This window comes from Gastrolobium bilobum, unplaced genomic scaffold (assembly GCF_033153095.1).
Source record: "Gastrolobium bilobum isolate Gb01-03AN ecotype WA unplaced genomic scaffold, APGP_CSIRO_Gbil_v1 utg20100, whole genome shotgun sequence".
In the NCBI taxonomy this organism is placed as follows: domain Eukaryota; kingdom Viridiplantae; phylum Streptophyta; class Magnoliopsida; order Fabales; family Fabaceae; genus Gastrolobium; species Gastrolobium bilobum.
In genome coordinates this window covers 46,472-67,135 of record NW_026896287.1, presented here as the reverse complement: position 1 = coordinate 67,135, position 20,664 = coordinate 46,472, and the positions used below count along the sequence as shown (strand labels likewise).

Genomic DNA, 20,664 nt, shown 5'->3' with positions numbered 1-20,664 from the left:
TGGTTCAAATCTCTTAGTGATATAATATCACCCACTGTCTTCAATAATAATCTTAAGACAATTTGGTGTTTTGAACCTGTGATCAGTATATTCTGTTTTATTTTATATACTGTTTTCGTTTTATTTACTGTGTGATTAATCTGTGTTATTAATCTGTCTGATTAATTAATCTGTCTGATTAATTAATCTGTGTGATTAATTTCGGATTCTGTTTGTGTAACAGAAATGGCTAGTGTAAGTGCAAACGCTGCCAATCTTACTGCCTCTGTTCCAATGCATGCTGACAAGCATGAAAAACTGAATGGAACAAATTTCAAACGCTGACAACAGAAGATGTTGTTCTATTTGACAACTCTGAGTCTGGACCGTTTCCTGAAGGAAGATGCTCCTAAACTGAATGAGGGAGAAGAATCTGACAAGGAAAAGGTTGTTGCCGTTGATGCTTTTAAGCATTCTGACTTCCTTTGGCGGAACTATATTCTCAATGCTCTGGACAACACATTGTATAATGTGTACTGTACCCTGAAGACTAGTAAGGAACTTTGGGATAGTCTGGACAAGACGTATAAAACTGAGGATGCTGCCTTAAAGAAATTCATAGTTGGCAGATTCTTGGACTTCAAGATGCAAGACCCCAAATCTGTTGTGAGTCAAGTTGAGGAACTTCAAGTGATTGTGCATGAAATTCATGCAGAAGGAATGTCTCTTAGTGAGTCTTTCCATATTGCTGCTTTCATAGAAAAATTACCAAATTCTTGGAGAGACTTCAAGAATTATCTGAAGCATAAGCGCAAGGAATTATCACTTGAAGATCTGGTTACGAGATTGAGAATAGAAGAAGACAATAAGATGTCTGACAAGAGGAATTATCTCTAAGGCTAATGTAGTTGAAGACGGATCAAAGTCAAAGAAGAGGAAATATTCTGAAGATGGAAATGCTAAGCAAGGAAAGGGAAAAAAGTTCAAAGGCAACTGTTACAAATGTGGGAATCTTGACCACCGTGCAAAGGATTGTAAGAAGGAACAAAAGAAAGATCAGAGGAAGCTATAATGACCCTAACTGGTAAATCTTAATTAGAGATTTAATTTAAGGATTTAAATGCCATAATTAGATTCAGTGAGCGATTTCGAGTATTTTAACTGTAATCATGACTATGTTATGAACAGTGCGTTCTGTCGGAGAATTTGTAGTTTTATGAATTAACTGGTAGAGCTTAAATGAGCAAAATAATTTTAGAGACATAATTTGATAATTCTGACGACAAATATGAGTTCAGAACGAAAAATTGTATAGTCTGGCACCTTCCGTGAAAATATCATGAATAGTGTTTCTACCGGGTATTTTGTACTGCTGTTTAAGCAATCGGTAGAGTCCAAAAATAAATAATTGATGAAAAAAGAATAAGAAAGTCCAATATATGCCAAGCAAGTCAATATAGGCCCAAGAAAATGATAAGTTTATAAGTTTTAAGTTTCATAAGTAAATGAAGTACAATTAGTGATTCACAGTGCATTTCGTCAAAAACGGTGCAAAAACCATACTGTGAATTATGAATATTGTTTTGTAAGAAATAAAAATTAATGTAAATGATTTTAAAAAAAATATGTCTGTAACTTTAAGTTAGTTCCGGGTCAATTTAAGTTAAAATACGCGATAGAAAAATAACCGGTTAAAAGTCACATGTGCTTAAAAACCCCTAAGTCACTTGAATTCACTATTCCCTCACATTTTCTCTCTCCCTTTTCCCTTCCCCACCCGTGGCAGCCATGGCAAAAGGAAGCTTAGGGTTTGTTTTTGTTTTTCTTTGATTTCTCTATGATTAAGCAACCAAATCTTCCACCCATTATACCAATCTCATAAGAAATCATCCAAGGAAGCTATTCCAACCCTTGAGCTGATTTCGTTTGTGGAGGAAGATGTTTGTCATCTCATTTTCGGAGCACTATTCATCCAAGGTGAAAAAAAGGGATTTTTGGTGGAGACTTGCTTGGAGGTTACTTTGTTGACCTTGTATAAGCTTTTGGAGGTAACGAACCTCTATTTCCATAGTAGTATCTTGATGATTTATGTTATAAAAGTTATGATTATGTTTTAGTGGGAAAGAATTGGGTGTGAAACTTTGATTAGATGATGAATCTTGGTTGTTTTGGATTTAGGAAATGAAAATGAGCATTTGTATGTAAATAAAAAAAATTTAGAGAAAAATCATATACCTTTCTCTTTATGTTCCGGCCTTAATAGGCTCCATTTTGAAAATTTTAGTTGATGTATTAAGAGGGTTTATTGTGTTGGAGTAAGTATGAAATTAGGAAGAAGGCCTAAAAGGAAAAATCCTATAAATACTTGCCCTTATGCTTCGGCCTTGGGGGCTTTAGAGGAGCTTGTCATGAAAAAATTAATTGAGACTTGATGAACATATATATTTATGTATGTGTAGTTGATAATTAAGGGAAGAAAGAATAATTAAAAAGAAAAGAACCCTTTTGCCTATTGTCCTTGTGGAGTTCGACCTATAGGGTGGCTTAGGAATATATTTTGTTACATTTTATTTTAATAAAATGTGTTGTAATGTATTGTATAAAATTGATGAGTTAAGAAGTGAAATGGCTTGAATAAGGGTTGAAAAATACATTGAGTTCCTAAAGGTAGGTTCACGGCCTTTTAGAGAAAATGGCATGAATTATGTTGAAAATTCTCAAGTGAACACTTGATTAAATTAAGGAAATCCTAACGAGTATAAGGTGGTCTAGACTTGTGTATTGGCATAGCATTGGCAAAAACATAAAGAAACGAAAAGAAGCGATAAAATGTATGCCTTATGTGAAAGCTAGGCATGATGGCATTTTATTAATTTGTATTTGTGGATTTTTGCTCTAGGTGTACCTAGGGACTGAAAAGGATCAAAATCTCTTGAAGATATAAAAGTAACTTGTGTCACAAGTAAGCAGATTGATAAAGCTTCAAGAGGTAAGCTCTATGTTTAAGGAGTATTTTCCTACTTGAGTGCTCCACCATAGTTAGTGAACTGTGGTTGGATTGTATGACTGTTTTGATGCTTTGTATAGATGCATTCATATAGAGCTATTTGATAACATGATATGTTTTGTTCTGATATGACTTCGATAATATGATTTTTGTAATAATCTCACGCCATTGATTGTATAGTACCCTGATGTCCGCTTTGGGGTCCTCCCTCGGGACTAAAGGGTACGCCTATGATATGTCTGGTTCCGCTTTGGGGTCCTCCCTCGGGAACACGTGTGTTTATTTCCGCTTGGGGTCCTCCCTTGGGAATGACGGCTCACGCCTCTGTTATGATATGAATATATGTTTTGTTCTGTTATGATATCTGTTATATGTTGTATTCGTATACTCTGTATCTGACTTTCATGCAGGAGTGAGCCAGGGGTATGGAGAATTCTCTATAAACCTGGAGCTTATTGAAATTTGTAATCTCACCCCTCGTTGGGGCCATATTTTCAGGTGCCCAGATCCCCGGTGAGACCTCTCGAGTGCTTTCATTTAGTGTTTCAGTATTTTGTGGATTATGATGTAGATCCTTTATTTTGTATATGGCCTGTATATGTTTTGTACATGTCTGTTAGTTTGATGCATGTACATTTGAGTATTTAGGCACGTTATATGATGATGTAGTATTCAGATAGGTTTACGTTTTGATGGCATGCTGTTAGATATAGTGGCACGGAGCCATGTTATGCATGCGCCAATGTATGGGTATTTGATTATATTGGATACCTGGTATTTCTGAATTGATATGTTGTATAATCTGTTTATCAGGAAATGCTTCTGAGAGGGATTGGAAAATCCCCAGTTGTACGATTTATAGAGGAAACTGTAACATCCCGTCTAATTAGGAGGTTGGTGGAATACTCGCCTTCAGATTATATAAATGTTTGCTTTAGGATGGAATTAAATTAAATTGGGGAATTATTTGTATTAACATGAAAGGTGAATGCCATCTTATGCATGTGGAGTTCTAGCTATGAGTATAGGAATAATCTGATTATAACATATAGAAAGCATAATACTACTTAGAATTTATATGAGCATTCATTATAAGTATGTCAAAGAATAAACCCTTAGTAAATAATTAGAGGGTACATAAAAATTATAAGGCATGTGTTAATTCCTAAATAGGAGAAAATTAGTGAACCATTGGGAGAATTAGTTTTGGACCACTTTCCTTACAAGGGCCACGACCCAAACCTTTTAGAGGAGATTTGATTCAGCCCAAAAGTTATTACTTCTCGACTTTGGGATGCAGTGCAACAGGCATTCGGTACACAACTGAGGGTGAGTACAGCTTATCATCCCCAGACTGATGGTCAGACTGAGAGGACTATTCAGACCCTGGAAGACATGTTGAGGGCTTGTGCCTTAGAGCAGGGAAATGCATGGGATAAATATCTTCCTCTGGTGGAATTTTCCTACAATAATAGTTGTCATGCCAGTTTGGGCATGGCTCCCTATGAAGCTTTGTATGGCCGTAGGTGCAGGGCGCCTACTTGTTGGTCAGAAGTTGGTGAGAGGCAGTTATTTGGGCATGATATGGTTCAAGAGACTACCGATCAAATTATGATGATTAAGGATCGATTGAAGAAAGTACAGAGCCGCCAAAAGAGTTATTATGATGCAAAGCATCGACCCTTTGAATTTTCAGAAGGGGATCATGTGTTTATCCGTTTGTCTCCAACTACGGGTGTTGGGCGTGCGCTAGGAGTGACGAAGTTGAGTCCTAGGTTCATTGGGCTCTACCAGATTATAAAGAGGGTCGGACCTGTGGCATACCAGCTTGCCTTACCTCCACATCTGTCAAATCTGCATAGTGTTTTTCACATCAGCCAACTTCGAAAATACGTGCCGGATGCGTCCCACATTGTTCAGCGGGACGATATTGAAGTAAGGAAAGACTTGAAATTTGTTGTGGGACCATTGAAGGTTCTAGCTCGTGATGAAAAAGTGTTGAGAAACAGGACTATTCCCATGATCAAGGTGCAATGGGAAAGATTGACTCCTGAGGACGCTACTTGGGAGCGGGAGAATGAAATTCTCCAACAGTATCCTAAGTTTGACGTCAGGTATATGTTATATTCGATATTTGATTTTGTGGGCAAAATCCTTAAAAGGTGGGGTGAATATAATGACCCTAACTGGTAAATCTTAATTAGAGATTTAATTTAAGGATTTAAATGCCATAATTAGATTCAGTGAGCGATTTCGAGTATTTTAACTGTAATCAAGACTATGTTATGAACAGTGCGTTCTGCCAGAGAATTTGCAGTTTTGTGAATTAACTGGTAGAGCTTAAATGAGCAAAACAATTTTAGAGACATAATTTGATAATTCTGACGACAAATATGAGTTCAGAACGAAAAATTGTATAGTCTGGCGCCTTCTGTGAAAATCTCGTGAATAGTGTTTCTACCGGGTATTTTGTACTGCTGTTTAAGCAACCGGTAGAGTCCAGAAATAAATAATTGATGAAATAAGAATAAGAAAGCCCAATATATGCCAAGCAAGTCAATATAGACCCAAGAAAATGATAAGTTTATAAGTTTTAAGTTTCATAAGTAAATGAAGTACAATTAGTGATTCACAGTGTATTTTGTCAAAAACGGTGCAAAAACCATACTGTGAATTATGAATATTGGTTTTTGTTATTTATGTTATAAAAGTTATGATTATGTTCTAGTGGGAAAGAATTGGGTGTGAAACTTTGATTAGATGATGAATCTTGGTTGTTTTGGATTTAGGAAATGAAAATGAGCATTTGTATGTATATATAAAACAAATTAGAGAAAAATCATATACCTTTCTCTCTATGTTTCGGCCTTAATAGGGTCCATTGTGCAAATTTTAGTTGATGTATTAAGAGGGTTTATTGTGTTGGAGTAAGTATGAAATTAGGAAGAAGGCCTAAAAGGAAAAATCCTATAAATACTTGTCCTTATCCTTCGGCCTTGGGGGCTTTAGAGGAGCTTGTCATGACAAAATTAATTGAGACTTGATGAACATATATATTTATGTATGTGTAGTTGCTAATTAAGGGAAGAAAGAATAATTAAAAAGAAAAGAACCCTTTTGACTATTGTCCTTGTGGAGTTCGACCTATAGGGTGGCTTAGGAATATATTTTGTTACATTTTATTTTAATAAAATGTGTTGTAATGTATTGTATAAAATTGATGAGTTAAGAAGTGAAATGGCTTGAATAAGGGTTGAAAAATACATTGAGTTCCTAAAGGTAGGTTCACGGCCTTTTAGAGAAAATGGCATGAATTATGTTGAAAATTCTCAAGTGAACACTTGATTAAATTAAGGAAATCCTAACGAGTATAAGGTGGTCTAGACTTGTGTATTGGCATAGCATTGGGAAAACATAAAGAAACGAAAAGAAGCGATAAAATGTATGCCTTATGTGAAAGCTAGGCATGATGGCATTTTATTAATTTGTATTTGTGGATTCTTGCTCTAGGTGTACCTAGGGACTGAAAAGGATCAAAATCTCTTGAAGATATAAAAGTAACTTGTGTCACAAGTAAGCAGATTGATAAAGCTTCAAGAGGTAAGCTCTATGTTTAAGGAGTATTTTCCTACTTGAGTGCTCCACCATAGTTAGTGAACTGTGGTTGGATTGTATGACTGTTTTGATTCTTTGTATAGATGCATTCATATAGAGCTATTTGATAACATGATATGTTTTGTTCTGATATGACTTCGATAATATGATTTTTGTAATAATCTCACGCCATTGATTGTATAGTACCCTGATGTCCGCTTTGGGGTCCTCCCTCGGGACTAAAGGGTACGCCTCTGATATGTCTGGTTCTGCTTTGGGGTCCTCCCTCGGGAACACGTGCGTTTATTTCCACTTGTGGTCCTCCCTTGGGAATGACGGCGCACGCCTCTGTTATGATATGAATATATGTTTTGTTCTGTTATGATATCTGTTATATGTTGTATTCGTATACTCTGTATCTGACTTTCATGCAGGAGTGAGCCAGGGGTATGGAGAATTCTCTATAAACCTGGAGCTTATTGAGATTTGTAATCTCACCCCTCGTTGGGGCCATATTTTCAGGTGCCCAGATCCCCGGTGAGACCTCTCGAGTTAGGGACGCTACCCGTGGCTGAGGATTTTGGACTTATTGGATTTTGAGTAGCTGTAGGCTACTTCTATTTTGGAGTATAGTGCTTTCATTTAGTGTTTCAGTATTTTGTGGATCATGATGTAGATCCTTTATTTTGTATATGGCCTATATATATTTTGTACATGTCTGTCAGTTTGATGCATGTACATTTGAGTATTCAGGCACGTTATATGATGATGTAGTATTCAGATAGGTTTACGTTTTGATGGCATGCTGTTAGATATAGTGGCACGGAGCCATGTTATGCATGCGCCCATGTATGGGTATTTGATTATATTGGATACCTGGTATTTCTGAATTGATATGTTGTATAAACTGTTTATCAGGAAATGCTTCTGAGAGGGATTGGAAAATCCCCTGTTGTACGATTTATAGAGGAAACTCTGCCCGATTTTCGTTTACGCCAAGTAAGAATTAAGTTAGAAAAAGAAAAAGTTAGCTCATATTTTTGTAAGTTAAGTCTTCCGCTGTTTCTGTTTATATCATGTGTATGTTAATTGAACCGGCTCGAGACGAGGATGTTACAGAAGCCACAAAAGTTCAATAAGAAAAAGAAGAACACTCATGCCAATATGGTTGATATTGCTGATCAGGTTGAAGAACTGAATCTGGCAGCAGTGGTGATGGTGTGCAATCTGATGGGAGACTCTATGGAATGGTGGGTGGACACTGGTGCCACCAGACGTGTCTGTTCAAACAAGGGGATGTTCTCCTCCTATACTCCTACTGATAATGATGAGAAACTTTATATGGGTAACTCATCTACTTCAAAAGTTGAAGGTGTGGGCAAAGTGGCTTTGAAGATGACATCTAGCAAGATAGTGTCACTGAATGATGTGCTCCATGTGCCTGATATTCGCAACAACTTAGTTTCTGGATCTTTGTTAAGCAAGAATGGCTTTAAACTTGTATTTGTTTCTGATAAGTTTGTACTTACTAAGAATGATGTGTATGTAGGAAAGGGCTACCTTAGTGAGGGCCTTTTCAAACTGAATGTGATGACTATAAACAATTCCAATAATATTAATAATACAACTACTTCTGTTTACTTGCTTGAGTCTTCTAATTTATGGTATAATAGGTTAGGACATGTTAATTTAAGGTCAATTAAGAGCTTAATTTATTTAGATTTATTACCTAAATTTGAATTTTTAAATAACATGTGCCAAGTATGTGTTGAATCAAAAATTTCAAAATTACCTTTTAAGTCAGTTGAAAGATCAACCGAGTTGTTAGATTTAATACATACTGATATATGTGATATGAAATCTACACCATCTAGGGGGTAATAAGAAATACTTTATTACATTTATTGATGACTGCAATAGATATTGTTATGTGTACTTACTTAATAGTAAAGATGAAGCTATTGTTGCTTTTAAGCAATATAAAAGTGAAGTTGAGAATCAACTCAACAAGCAAATTAAAATGATAAGGAGCGATCGTGGGGGAGAATATGATGGCCCCTTCGAGGAATTCTGTAGAGTCTTGTATTATACACCAGACAACAGCTCCATATTCACCGCAATCAAATGGGATTGCAGAAAGGAAAAATCGGACATTGAAAGAGATGATGAATGCCGTGTTGATTACGTCCGATTTATCACAGAATTTGTGGGGGGAAGCCATTTTAACGGCTAACTACATATTAATAGAATGCCTCACAAAAAGACAAATAACATACCATATGACATATGGAAAGGAAAGAAGCCATCCCTAAAATACTTTAGAGTGTGGGGGTGCTTGGCTAAGGTTGCGGTTCCTAAACCCAAAAGGTTGAAAATCAAACCTAAAACCGTGGATTGTGTATTCATCGGTTATGCACTTAATAGTAGTGCTTATCGATTTCTAGTTTATAAATATGATGTTTCAGATATACACGTTAATACGGTTATTGAGTCAAGGGAAGTTACTTTCTTTGAAGACGTATTTCCGTATAAGAAAATACATGAATCAAGTGGTAATAATGATGATGAGGTTGCGATACCTCGGGATGCTACAACTGATACTGATCCTGTAGAGGATGTAGAAGATGAACTTAGACGTAGCAAGAGGCAAAGGACCGCCACATCCTTTGGACCTGATTTGATGACATATTTATTAGAAAATGAGCCTCGGACGTATAAGGAAGCTATAACGTCCCCGGAAGGACCATTCTGAGAAGAGGCTATCAATAGTGAGATAGAGTCTATCCTGTCCAACCACACTTGGGAATTGGTAAACCTTCCTCCTGGCAATAAGCCTTTAGGAAGTAAGTGGGTGTTCAAAAGAAAAATGAAAGAGAATGACACTATTGATAAATATAAAGCAAGGCTTGTGGTAAAAGGCTACAGGAAATGTGAAGGTCTCGATTATTTCGATACTTATTCACCTGTTACAAGGATCACATCCATTAGGATGTTGATCGCGGTAGCTGCATTGAATGGATTAGAGATACATCAAATGAATGTTAAGATCGCCTTCTTAAACGGCGACCTGGAAGAAGAGATATATTTAGAACAACCTGAAGGTTTCGTTGTTCTAGGACAAGAACGAAAAGTTTGTCGCTTAATAAAATTCCTTTACGGGTTAAAGCAAGCTCCAAAACAATGGCATGAAAAATTTGACAAAGTTATGTTATCAAATGGTTTTCGAATTAATGAATGTGACAAATGTGTCTATGTTCGAAATACTGAAAAAGGATTTGCCATTGTCTGTCTTTATGTAGACGACATGTTGATCATGGGTAGTAATAATCAAATGATTAATGCTACTAAACAATTACTTAAAAAGTAAGTTTGATATGAAAGATATGGGGATAGCAGACGTTATCCTAGGTATTAAAATCCATAGAATATCTGTAGGGTTGGCCTTATCACAGGCTCACTATATAGCTAAGGTTCTTGAGAAATTCAAAAGTTTGAATATAACTCCTGTGAGGAACCCTGTAGATTCTAATATTAGTTTATTAAAGAACACTGGTAAAGCTACAACACAAAAGCTATATGCTCAAGTGTTGGGAAGCCTTATGTATGTTATGAACTGCACCAGACCTGATATTGCTTATGCAGTAAGTCTGTTAAGTCACTTTACCAGTAATCCAAATGAAAATCATTGGAAAGCTATGGTAAGAGTTTTGGGATACTTGAAGTATACTCAAAATTATGCTTTGCATTATGAGAAATACCCCGCAGTTATAGAAGGGTATTGTGATGCAAATTGGATCACCGGCTCTAATGACACTATATCCACAAGTGGATATGTGTTCACCCTTGGTGGAGGTTTTGTGTCTTGGAAATCGTCCAAACAGACTTGCATCGCAAGGTCAACCATGGAAGTAGAATTTATTGCTTTAGATAAGGCCGGTGAAGAAGCCGAATGGCTTCGTAATTTTATTGAGGGTGTTCCTAATTGGCCAAAACCGATACCAGCCGTGTGCATACATTGTGATAGCCAAACAGCTATTGGAAAGGCCAAGAGCGTCATGTATAACGGTAAGTCTAGACATATACGTCGAAGACATGATACCGTTAGACAACTACTCTCGAATGAAATCATTACAATTGACTATGTTAAGTCTAAAGAGAACATAGCGGATCCGTTAACCAAAGGGATTCCTAGAGAGTTGGTTGAACATTTGTCAAAAGGAATGGGTTTAAGGCCTGTCAATTGTTGAGCATTGCGGTAACTCTACCTAGAAAAGTGGAGATCCCATGAACTAGGTTCAAAGAGATAACTAAGTGATGGTCGACTGTTCAAACACTGTAGAGTTTTTAAACTCATACTCATTCCTATGACAAGACAATGTATTTATGAGGGTAAGCACTTAGGCTTTTAATGATTTCTTAATCTGTTGTGTTCAGATGATGTATAGTGAGTTACATCACAAGACAGTGTATTTATGAGAATTTTTCAAAGTCCGATTCTCTAAAACACTCACAGAACGAGGCAGGTGTCCCACGGCCAAAATGGGCACAACAAAGGACCAACAATGCTAGAGAACAAATTGTGTGACTCCTATTGTCTAGGTATACACTAAAGGTTGACGATTCAAGTCGACCTAGATCACCGATTGAACGAGTATATCCGATAGGTTTTCATTAGAGAAGGTTCAAAGGCAGTGGCGGAGCTAGCCCGAAAATTTAGGTGGTGCCAGAAAATTTCACATATTAAATTATTAAAATACTTATCATAATTATATAAATTTATCTATCAGGAGAAAAATTTACTATGAATTCTAGCATAGTTATCAAAATTATGTACTAAATAATATCACATAGCATTGAAAATTCAAATGAACAATTATCATTAATTATATATCAAATCAAATATATAAAAATGCACTAACATTTTCGGTAAGCATTTCAAACATAAGAATTTCACTTTCCTCCCACAACATAATATATCATGAACCAAACATTGTCCTAAGGATATGAAAACACACATATATAATAATTATATGTATAATAAGCATTGTCTTTCGTCTCCTCTTTCATTATCTCAATCCTTAAATTTTCAATCCCTTGTTTTCAACAGCCATAAGCACAAAGGAATGTTCACATTTGGGAATTAGATTTTTGACTATTTTTTGTGTTTCCAATAACCCAAAGCACAATACTTTAATGGACCTTCATATTCCATAACTATAGACTTGTTATTCATTTGGTTTCATGTTTGTTACTTTCAAGGGTTAAGTGTGTATCCTTTTAAAGGACACAAATTGTGTCCTTTTAGGTTTTAACACTATGTCTTACCGGTAAGACATAATTATAACATAAAAAGCTATTTTCATGAAAAGTTATTTTCTCTCTCTACACGTCAGCTGAAGTGACTGACGAAAAAGAAAAAGAAAAGCAATTTTTCATATTATAACTATGTCTTACCATTAAAAGATAGTGTCAAAAACTAAAAGGACACAAGGTTATGTCCTTTAAAAGGACAAACCCTTTTCTCTACTTTTAAGGGGTTTATTTGGTTTAGTTGAGCCCAAATTTTGAAATAGGTCAACTAATCATTTTTTTAATATTAAGTTTCACAATTTTTCCCTTCCGGTTTGCATATTCCTGTTCATACTCCGGTGTGATTTCCTCTGGCATTTAGTTGTGTTCGTTTGGGCTGTTGACTGGTAGTGCCGCCACTCTTCAGACGAAATCCGTTCTATCCTGGGAGACAAGTGTCCACCAACCTTTGGCATTAATAAGTGGGCAAATTGTCTTAAAGAGACACATTATGTGGGCTCAAATTTTATTCCTCTGATACTGCATTTTTCATTCTTCTGATTATGTCTATCTAATACATATCAAGTAAGTCTGTTTTTTAATTTTTATAATTGCATAGTGATAATTTCGATTATCTATCCCTTATGTTCTTTACATGGGTTCAAATCTCTTAATGATATAATATCACCCACTGTCTTCAATAACAGGGTATTCAGATTTAACCTACCTAACAAGTGTTTAAGTTGGAATCAACCACATATATATGGCTTAATGCCTTGGGCAACACAAACCAACCATAGTGATTGGTATGACTAATCAAACGAAAAGTAAAAGGGTAGGACTTATGTTTTGGGTTGGGAAGAAGGGTGTAGAGATAACAGGATTTGAAAGTCATATTAGAATAAGGAGAATTATATGTTAGGACATTCGCCAAACAAATAAATAAATTATATATTAGGACCTGCCAAATAATTATTATTTTTATTTTAATTAAACATCAAATAATTACTTAATATGTATTTTTTATTTACTCAATATTAAGTTGAACTAGATTATGGGCCGTTTAAATGAGCTTTTAGAAAATAAATTTCTATGCATTGTATTTTTTGAAGGAATTCTTTTAAGTCCTAACTATTTTATATTTAGATCAATATCTAAAAATAGTATATTCGTTTTTTTAGAAGTTAGAAATCCCAATTTAATTTTTTTTTTCAAAAGTTACATCTAAATACATACGTAAAGTGAAAATAATTTTATAAAAAACAAATAATTTCTTGAAAAAAAAAGTCCATCCAAATAAACTGTAAAATTGTTTATATTTTTCCCTTTAATATGTTATTCCTTGTTTTTATTCAGATTAATGTTTATCTTTATAACAATATATTTATATGTTTTGACCATAATAACAATTTGTTTATTCTTTTGTTTAGCTTTCAGTATCTAGATATTTATTATATAATTTTAAGAGTAAAACCTCTGCATGGTTATTTGAAGATTAATTTGTATATCAGTACATTACTTTTTTAAATATTTTTATTTTTATATTATTTTCTCAAAAAATAAATATTATCACATTAGGGAATAATTTAGTGATGATCTTTGGAAGATTTATGTAGTGAGACGCAAATTTTTTGAGGAATTAATTTTATGATAAAATCTTTAAAAGATTAGATTAATGTGAAACACCGGGACTAATTCAAGAGAACATCATAGATAGCGAAAGAACATACATTTGTAAAATTTAAAGGGTTCGCAAGTGACTCTAGAATCAAGGTAATTTGAAAACAACATTCAGACAACATATTGAAAACATCGACATAATAGAGAAATCCACAAAGGTGGATTCCTGTTTATTACAAAATAAGTTAATATTCCAATACATATATAGCAGAAAAATGTTCAGCATGCTCTGCAACACCCTCCAGTTCCAACTTCCAAGTTTCAACCAACCCTGCAAAAGATGCAACAAATAAATATCAAAAAAAAAAAAAAAATCATTAATTTAGAAATTGGTTTAAAAAAAAAAGCATCCAAATGGGTAAAGGGAAAAAGGATCATTTGTTGTGTGTCTATCTGATCACTTATTTAATATTTATTAAAAATAAAATAAAGGGAAAATTTCAATGCACAAGGTTCCTGACTTGTGAAAGTAGGAGTCAAGAGTTGATTGTATGCAACCCATATATTTTATAAAAATACTATTTTCAAACTTGTACCATTGACGTTCTGATATCCAAACAACAACCTTACCGTTGCTTCAAGGCTTGCCTCGTTAAAAAAGAAGAAGATAGATATAAAATATTTAAAATTAAGGTCATTATGATTATTACTTGGAGCAGTCTGCATTGGGGGAGATATTGATGGAGAGGGTTATTCCACAGTTCCCTGGAAGAGCCTGAGCCAATTGTGTGTTCATTTTGATACTCTTTGCAGTGGACTTGATGCAGTTACAAGCAGCTTTCTTATCCTCTGAGGTTGATGCAGCAGAGGCAAGAGCTTTAGCACCAGAGCAACATGCAGCTGGTGGTTGTCCACTTCCACTTACCAAGTAGCTCACACAAGGTTTCAAGTCCTTAATCACATCACTGCATGAAATTGCAGCCTCTGAAGTTGAGGCAAGAACGATTAGAACCACAAGAGCAGCTAATGCACTTGAAGATTTCATGGTTAATTATTGAAAGGAGATTGTAATGTTGGTTTGAATTTGCACTGGTTCTTTTTCACCATTTATAGGAGTTTAAAAGGAAGCTAAAATCTGCAAGTTAATGGTTGTTTGATTAGTTGATTGAATTAGTCCAAGAAAGAAGAAACTTATAATTTGTTTTGAGATTTCCATTATTTTTTGTCAAATTCTAAGTTAGGTGGAAGTAGTGAAGAAGGGGTTAGTCATCTTCAACAAGTAAAATAAGCCTGTGGCAAGTTCATTGGAGCAAAATATTATTTTCTTTTACATTTTCCATTACTCTTAAGAATTTGATCACTTAACCTGCTCAAAAGAAAACTGTTATAAATTGTGCTGGAAGTAAACCTTGTGAGTGTTGTTACTCTTACGACTTTTGTGCTCTATTCAGAAGCAAAATCATGTGCAAGTCAGTGTCTGATGAGGAAGGCCCTTGAATTTATTTTTAATGGGATATGGTGGCTTAAGTTATTTCTTCAATTTTAATCATTATCTTGTTTATATCTAATTGTTCACGTGATTGATAAATTAGAGCTGTTAAATACACTTAAATTTATTTTAATATAAATTGAACTAAGACCTTTTTCTTTTTTAGTTACTCAGCTTTATTGTTAGCAACTGAGCTACCATCATTTGGTTATAAATTTATTTTTATATCACTATAAAATGATATGAGTCTATTTTTAATTGACAACAACAGTAGGCCCCTCAAATGGATATTTCAACCATACATTATATTATATTCATATTAAGTTAATTTGTATTGGAGGGTCTAGCTATCAATAGCTTTTTCTTTTGATAGATATATTTGCTTGGCTGTTAACCACTTCCATAACTACTTACATTATTTTGCTTTGATTGAAACCCATCAAACTTGTGAGGTTGTGTCCTCTAATATGTTAATTTTTCCTTTATGTATATCGTGACCTATTATTATGCACAAATACCCGTTTGATGTTCAAGTAGTCTAAAGCATTATTATAAACAGAAGTGTATTGGGATAAGAACGAATAGATTAATCTGTTAGATTAATTTGTTATTCTTTTGTTTGTTAGCTGATATGAGTTGTTAGTTAATATTCTTGATAAGTGTAAATCTTTTGTATTATTTTTAGGATAGTTTAAATATTCTGATAAGATTTTAGTTAGGTTGTTTTGGTTTTCCTTTGTATCATGGCTTTATTTAAACAAGCCTTTAGCTGTTCAATCAATTAAGTCACATATTTCAAATATTCTTGTTATGGTATCATGAGCCAAAAGATCTAGGCCTTTCTCCTTCCTTGCTTTGCTAGCCAGAACCATGGCTGCTTCAAGCAAAAATTTCAAAATTACTGATCCCCGTTCTCCCTTTTACACTCATCCTTCCGATAATCCCGGAATTCTTCTTACTAGACGCGGTCATGCTGCCTCTTCTGCCCAAGCCATGCACACCATCACCACCCAACCAGAAAATTCCACAACCGGTATTGCCTCTTTGCCGAGCCATACACCAGAAGTGCTTCAACAATTGTTGGCTCTGGTTGATTCTTCTAAACAGTCATCTGACAAGCTTTCTGGTAACACACATACTTCTATTTCATGGCTTATTGATAGTGGTACATCCCAACACATGACTGGTAACATTGCTTTTTTATCTGATATTCAATCCATATCCCCTTGTACTGTGGGTTTGCCTAATGGAAATCGAACAACTGCAGTAAAGAGTGGCACTGTTTCATTAACTTCTTCATTAGTTCTAACTAATGTGCTATATGTTCCATCTCTCACCTGCAACCTGATTTCAGGACCAACACTTGAGGACAACGATTGGATGGGGTGATGCGCAGGAAGGGGTGTATGTCTTGAGGAATTCGTCAATTTTCACTAATGCAATACAAATTTCGGATTCTTCCTCTTTGTGGCATAGAAGACTTGGTCATCCTTCTCAACATTATCTTTCACTGCTTCCTTTTATTTCAAGCTCGAATAATGCTGGTTTTTGTGATGTATGTTCTAGAGCTAAACAGGCTCGTAGTCCATTTCCAATAAATAAAATACGCAGCTTGTATGCCTTTGATTTAATTCACTGTGATCTCTGGGGTCCTTATGCTACTGTCTCCTTCACTGGTGCTAAATATTTTTTGACTATTGTGGACGATTACAATCGAAATGTGTGGGTATTTTTAATGCAAAATAAAGGATAAACATATTCACATTTTTGATTTTTTCTTAACATGGTTTCCACTCAGTTTCAAACATCAGTATAAAGCATTCAAACAGATAATGGAAGTGAATTTATGTCATCTATGATGCAAACTTTATTGGCAGATTTTGGTATTCTTTGTAACACCCCGTATATATCCGGTAATGTTATCATACTATCGTATTAAGTTGCGCTTAATTAAAAATGCAGAATATCTTTTTCTTTTCAATTATGATGTCATTAATTATTACCAACTTGATTACTTAACCATTTTCAAAACATCGCCTATATGTACATTGCAATAAACAGCTAACTGAAATACCTCATTAATTAAATAACATAAGTATGAGTCTCTAGTCACGGAACTACAATACGTAGACAGGACCATCTAACAGTTTATACAACTAAACTCAAAAATACTAACAACATAGTGGCATGGACAACTCCCATGCTCACCCAAATTAGGCAACAAAGCCCAACATCAGTCTCAACAACAGCAACATAAGCATAAATGACAGAAAACATAAATAGCATCCAATCCAGTCATGCCAGCATAATATGAACAACACTAAACATCAACTAAGCTTTGGCCTCCTGCCGCCAGAGGCATCAGTCCCCATACTACCTGAACCTGAAATAAGCATTCCCCAAACGTGGGGTGAGATCTCTAAACAAGAAATCTCAGTAAGGCAAGGGGTCCTCAAGGATCTTCCACCCCAAGCTCACTTACATGTGCAATATAAGTTCAAAAGCAGTTTATCATCATCAGTTCTAAAATAGTGCAATGCAGCAGATAATCATGTTATGTGTGTCAATTTTATTCTACTGGCCAGAGAAATGCAGGATTTATATACACCAAATACCCACACATAGTGCAAGATGCCACTTGCATCCACCCCGGATCACCGTCTTGTATGACGCCACATACTCAGGTTTACCGTCAAGATGGAACAACACATGCATATTAAAAGCCATTACACATAAAGCTCAACAACATTTCAAATATCCAAAGCATGTAACACAGCATGCATATAACCATACCCCCATGGGACATGGTGGAACCACAACATGGATAAACCGAGGACACGAAAGCTTACCTTGCAAGCTAACACTCCAAGCCAAGAGTCCAACCAATCCTCAAAGTCCAAACACAGCAGAATCACAATCTGATATGGACCAATAATAAATCAATAAACATGCACTACAAGCATACATCACAAAGACAACGCAATTCTTACGTTTTATGTCTTAAGGCTTCTCACCAAGCCATAAGCCCTTAATCCATTGTCTCTGACTTAGTTTGATTATTACAGAAGTTCAACTTCATCAATCTAGGGTCCACAAACCCCCAATAGCCTACTGTATGAACAGTACAGCTACTGTTCCTCGCAAACCCAGAATATCCGGATATTTGTCGGGGGCATATCCGGATATCAATATCCGGATACCAGATCCCCATATCCATATCCAGATACCATATCCGGATATTTCACGACAGAATACAGTTTATGCATTTCGCGAAGATATCCTTCCAAGGTACCATTTTTACCGATTACAGAAGTCTAAACATGCATTTCTAGGTGTGTTTAACCTTACCCACCCTTAAGTTGTCAACTTAGCTCATTACATGCATCAAGGTTCCATTTTTAAGCATAAAGCTCAAGCACAAGGGTGGTGATCATACCACACGCTCAAAACAGAGCAAGGAGGTGCCCTTAGAGCTCACATTTCAGCTCCTACACTCTGACTTGCAAAGGGAAACGAAAATGCCACAAAGCTTGGCCCTTTCTTCACAAAGGAAGCTCCTTGAAGCTTCACAAGCCAAGAAGATGGCTCTCACCACAACCACCAACAAGTCAGCACCCCAAACCCCATAAAACAGCACCCTAAACTCAGAAAAGGAGACACCTTACACTCTCTCTAGCCATTGCACACCCACACAAGGAGTTTTAGAGGAAGAACCAAGAAGAAATGAGGTCTCTTGGCTCTAATGGAGAAGGAAGGATGAAGGTGACAAGGTGGCTGCCCAAACCTCAGAAAATCTCACGTAGAGAAATTGAGCATGCCTAGGGTTATGTGCCATAAGTTGAATATATAGGCGATTTAAGTCACTAACACACAGTATTAACTTTAATTTCTATGCTTAGAATTTTAATCCCAAACTCAGGATTCTTAACCTACTCAATTTTACAAGAATTATCATATTTTTCTTATATTTTTTGGAGCACCTTTCCGATATGCGCTTTTCATAGCCAGTACCAGTTCTCATTATTTTAATTTGAAACTCGTTTTACAAGTCCTACATATTATTCTAGTAATTATCATGCACTTATAATAATTTTCCGGGATACTTTTTCGGCACGCATTTATACCGACTAGCAGAACCGGTATCTGCACTTTTCGTCAAAAAAGCGACTTTCATCATTATTACCCACTTACTATAATTATTAGAGCCTCATAATAATTATTAGGGTCAATTACGGATTTATCTCATTAAACTCATAATTAACTGATTAATTTCCTTAATTAACGGTACAGGTTCTTACATTTTTCATAAGCAATCATGTACTTACACACCCCAACAAAATGGACGTGTGGAAAGAAAGCATCGTCACATTCTTAATGTAGCTCGTGCACTATGATTTGATGGTAATCTGCCTCTTCATTTTTGGAGTGATTGCATTCTCAACGCTGCTCATCTCATAAATCGAACACCCACAAAACTCCTTGATGGAAATCTCCTTTAGATGTTCTTCATGGAAAAACTCCATCATATGATCACTTGCGAGTTATTGGATGTCTATGTTATGCTACTGTAGTGCCTAAACGATCAGACAAATTTGCTGCTAGATTGAAACGCTACATTCTCCTTGGTTATCCGTTCAATAAGAAAGGTTAGAAGCTTTTTGATTTGGAATCAAATGAGGTATTTATTTCTCGCGATGTTAATTGTCATGAGGATAAATTTCCTTTTGCTCTACACAACAGGCTTTCTTCGTCTCAAACTGGTATACCGCATGCAAATCCGGAAATTTATGAACCACCATGTGCCAATTTACCCGAACCAGTTTCTGATGTGGTGAGTTCGACTTCAGCAGCTTACGACGCAGTGGTTGCATCTCCTGCAGCTTCTAATGCTGTGACTTCAGCTTCTGACGTGGTAGTGGTATCCCCAGCAGTTTTTGAAGCGGTGAATGTGCCTTACTCTTCCAAGAATACTGATGCTAATTCTTCTCATTTGTCTCCTATTATTACCTCTCACGATAGGGGGAGCTCTCCATATGACATGTTGCCAGTGGTTGCACCAAATCAACGTGCGTGAAGACAACATAAAGCTCCTGCCTATCTTAGTGACTATCAATGCAATTCCACGACTACACCCTTTTCTACCAACATCACTCCTTCAGTCGCCTCAGGTAAACCGTATCCTATAGATCAATTTTTGTTTAACAATAAATTTTCTACGCAGCATCAGAGATTTATTGCAGCTGTTAGTGCACATATTGAACCTACTACGTTCAAGGAGGCCATGCAAAATAAAATGTGGCAAGTAGCTATGCAACTCGAAATTGATGCATTGGAAGCAAATAAAACTTGGGTTATTACTAACTTGCCTCCTGGAAAGAAAACTATTCCTTGCAAATGGGTGTTCTGCATAAAAAACAAATCTGATGGCTCCATTGAACGTTATAAAGCACGTTTAGTCATTGCTGACAATAATTAGATTGAAGGAGAAGACTGTACAGAAACATTCGCACCTGTAGCAAAAATGGTTAATGTGCGTACTTTTTTATCTGTGGCTGTTGCAAAGGGTTGGGAGTTACATCAACTTGACGTTCAAAATTCTTTTCTTCATGGTGATCTCAATGAAGAAGTCTACATGAGATTCCCTCCAGAATTCACTAATAGCTCTCCAGGTCAGGCTTGTAAACTT

At 35.7% G+C, this 20,664-nt stretch overlaps 2 protein-coding genes across 2 annotated transcripts; one reads left to right on the top strand and one right to left on the bottom strand.

Annotated features, from left to right (window-relative positions):
- Positions 1 to 333: 333 nt before the first annotated feature.
- On the top strand, positions 334 to 876 carry LOC133298638 (uncharacterized). Its single transcript, XM_061497969.1, has one exon. The coding sequence runs from the start codon at positions 334 to 336 to the stop codon at positions 874 to 876; it is 543 nt and encodes a 180-aa protein (XP_061353953.1).
- A 12,804-nt stretch (positions 877 to 13,680) lies between these two features.
- LOC133298644 (non-specific lipid-transfer protein 8) lies at positions 13,681 to 14,548 on the bottom strand. Its single transcript, XM_061497974.1, has 2 exons — positions 14,200 to 14,548; positions 13,681 to 13,820 (listed from the first exon to the last, which is right to left on the bottom strand). Exons 1-2 carry the CDS (start codon positions 14,532 to 14,534, stop codon positions 13,811 to 13,813), a joined length of 345 nt encoding a protein of 114 aa, XP_061353958.1. The 5' UTR covers positions 14,535 to 14,548; the 3' UTR covers positions 13,681 to 13,810.
- Between the last annotated feature and the right edge of the window lie 6,116 nt (positions 14,549 to 20,664).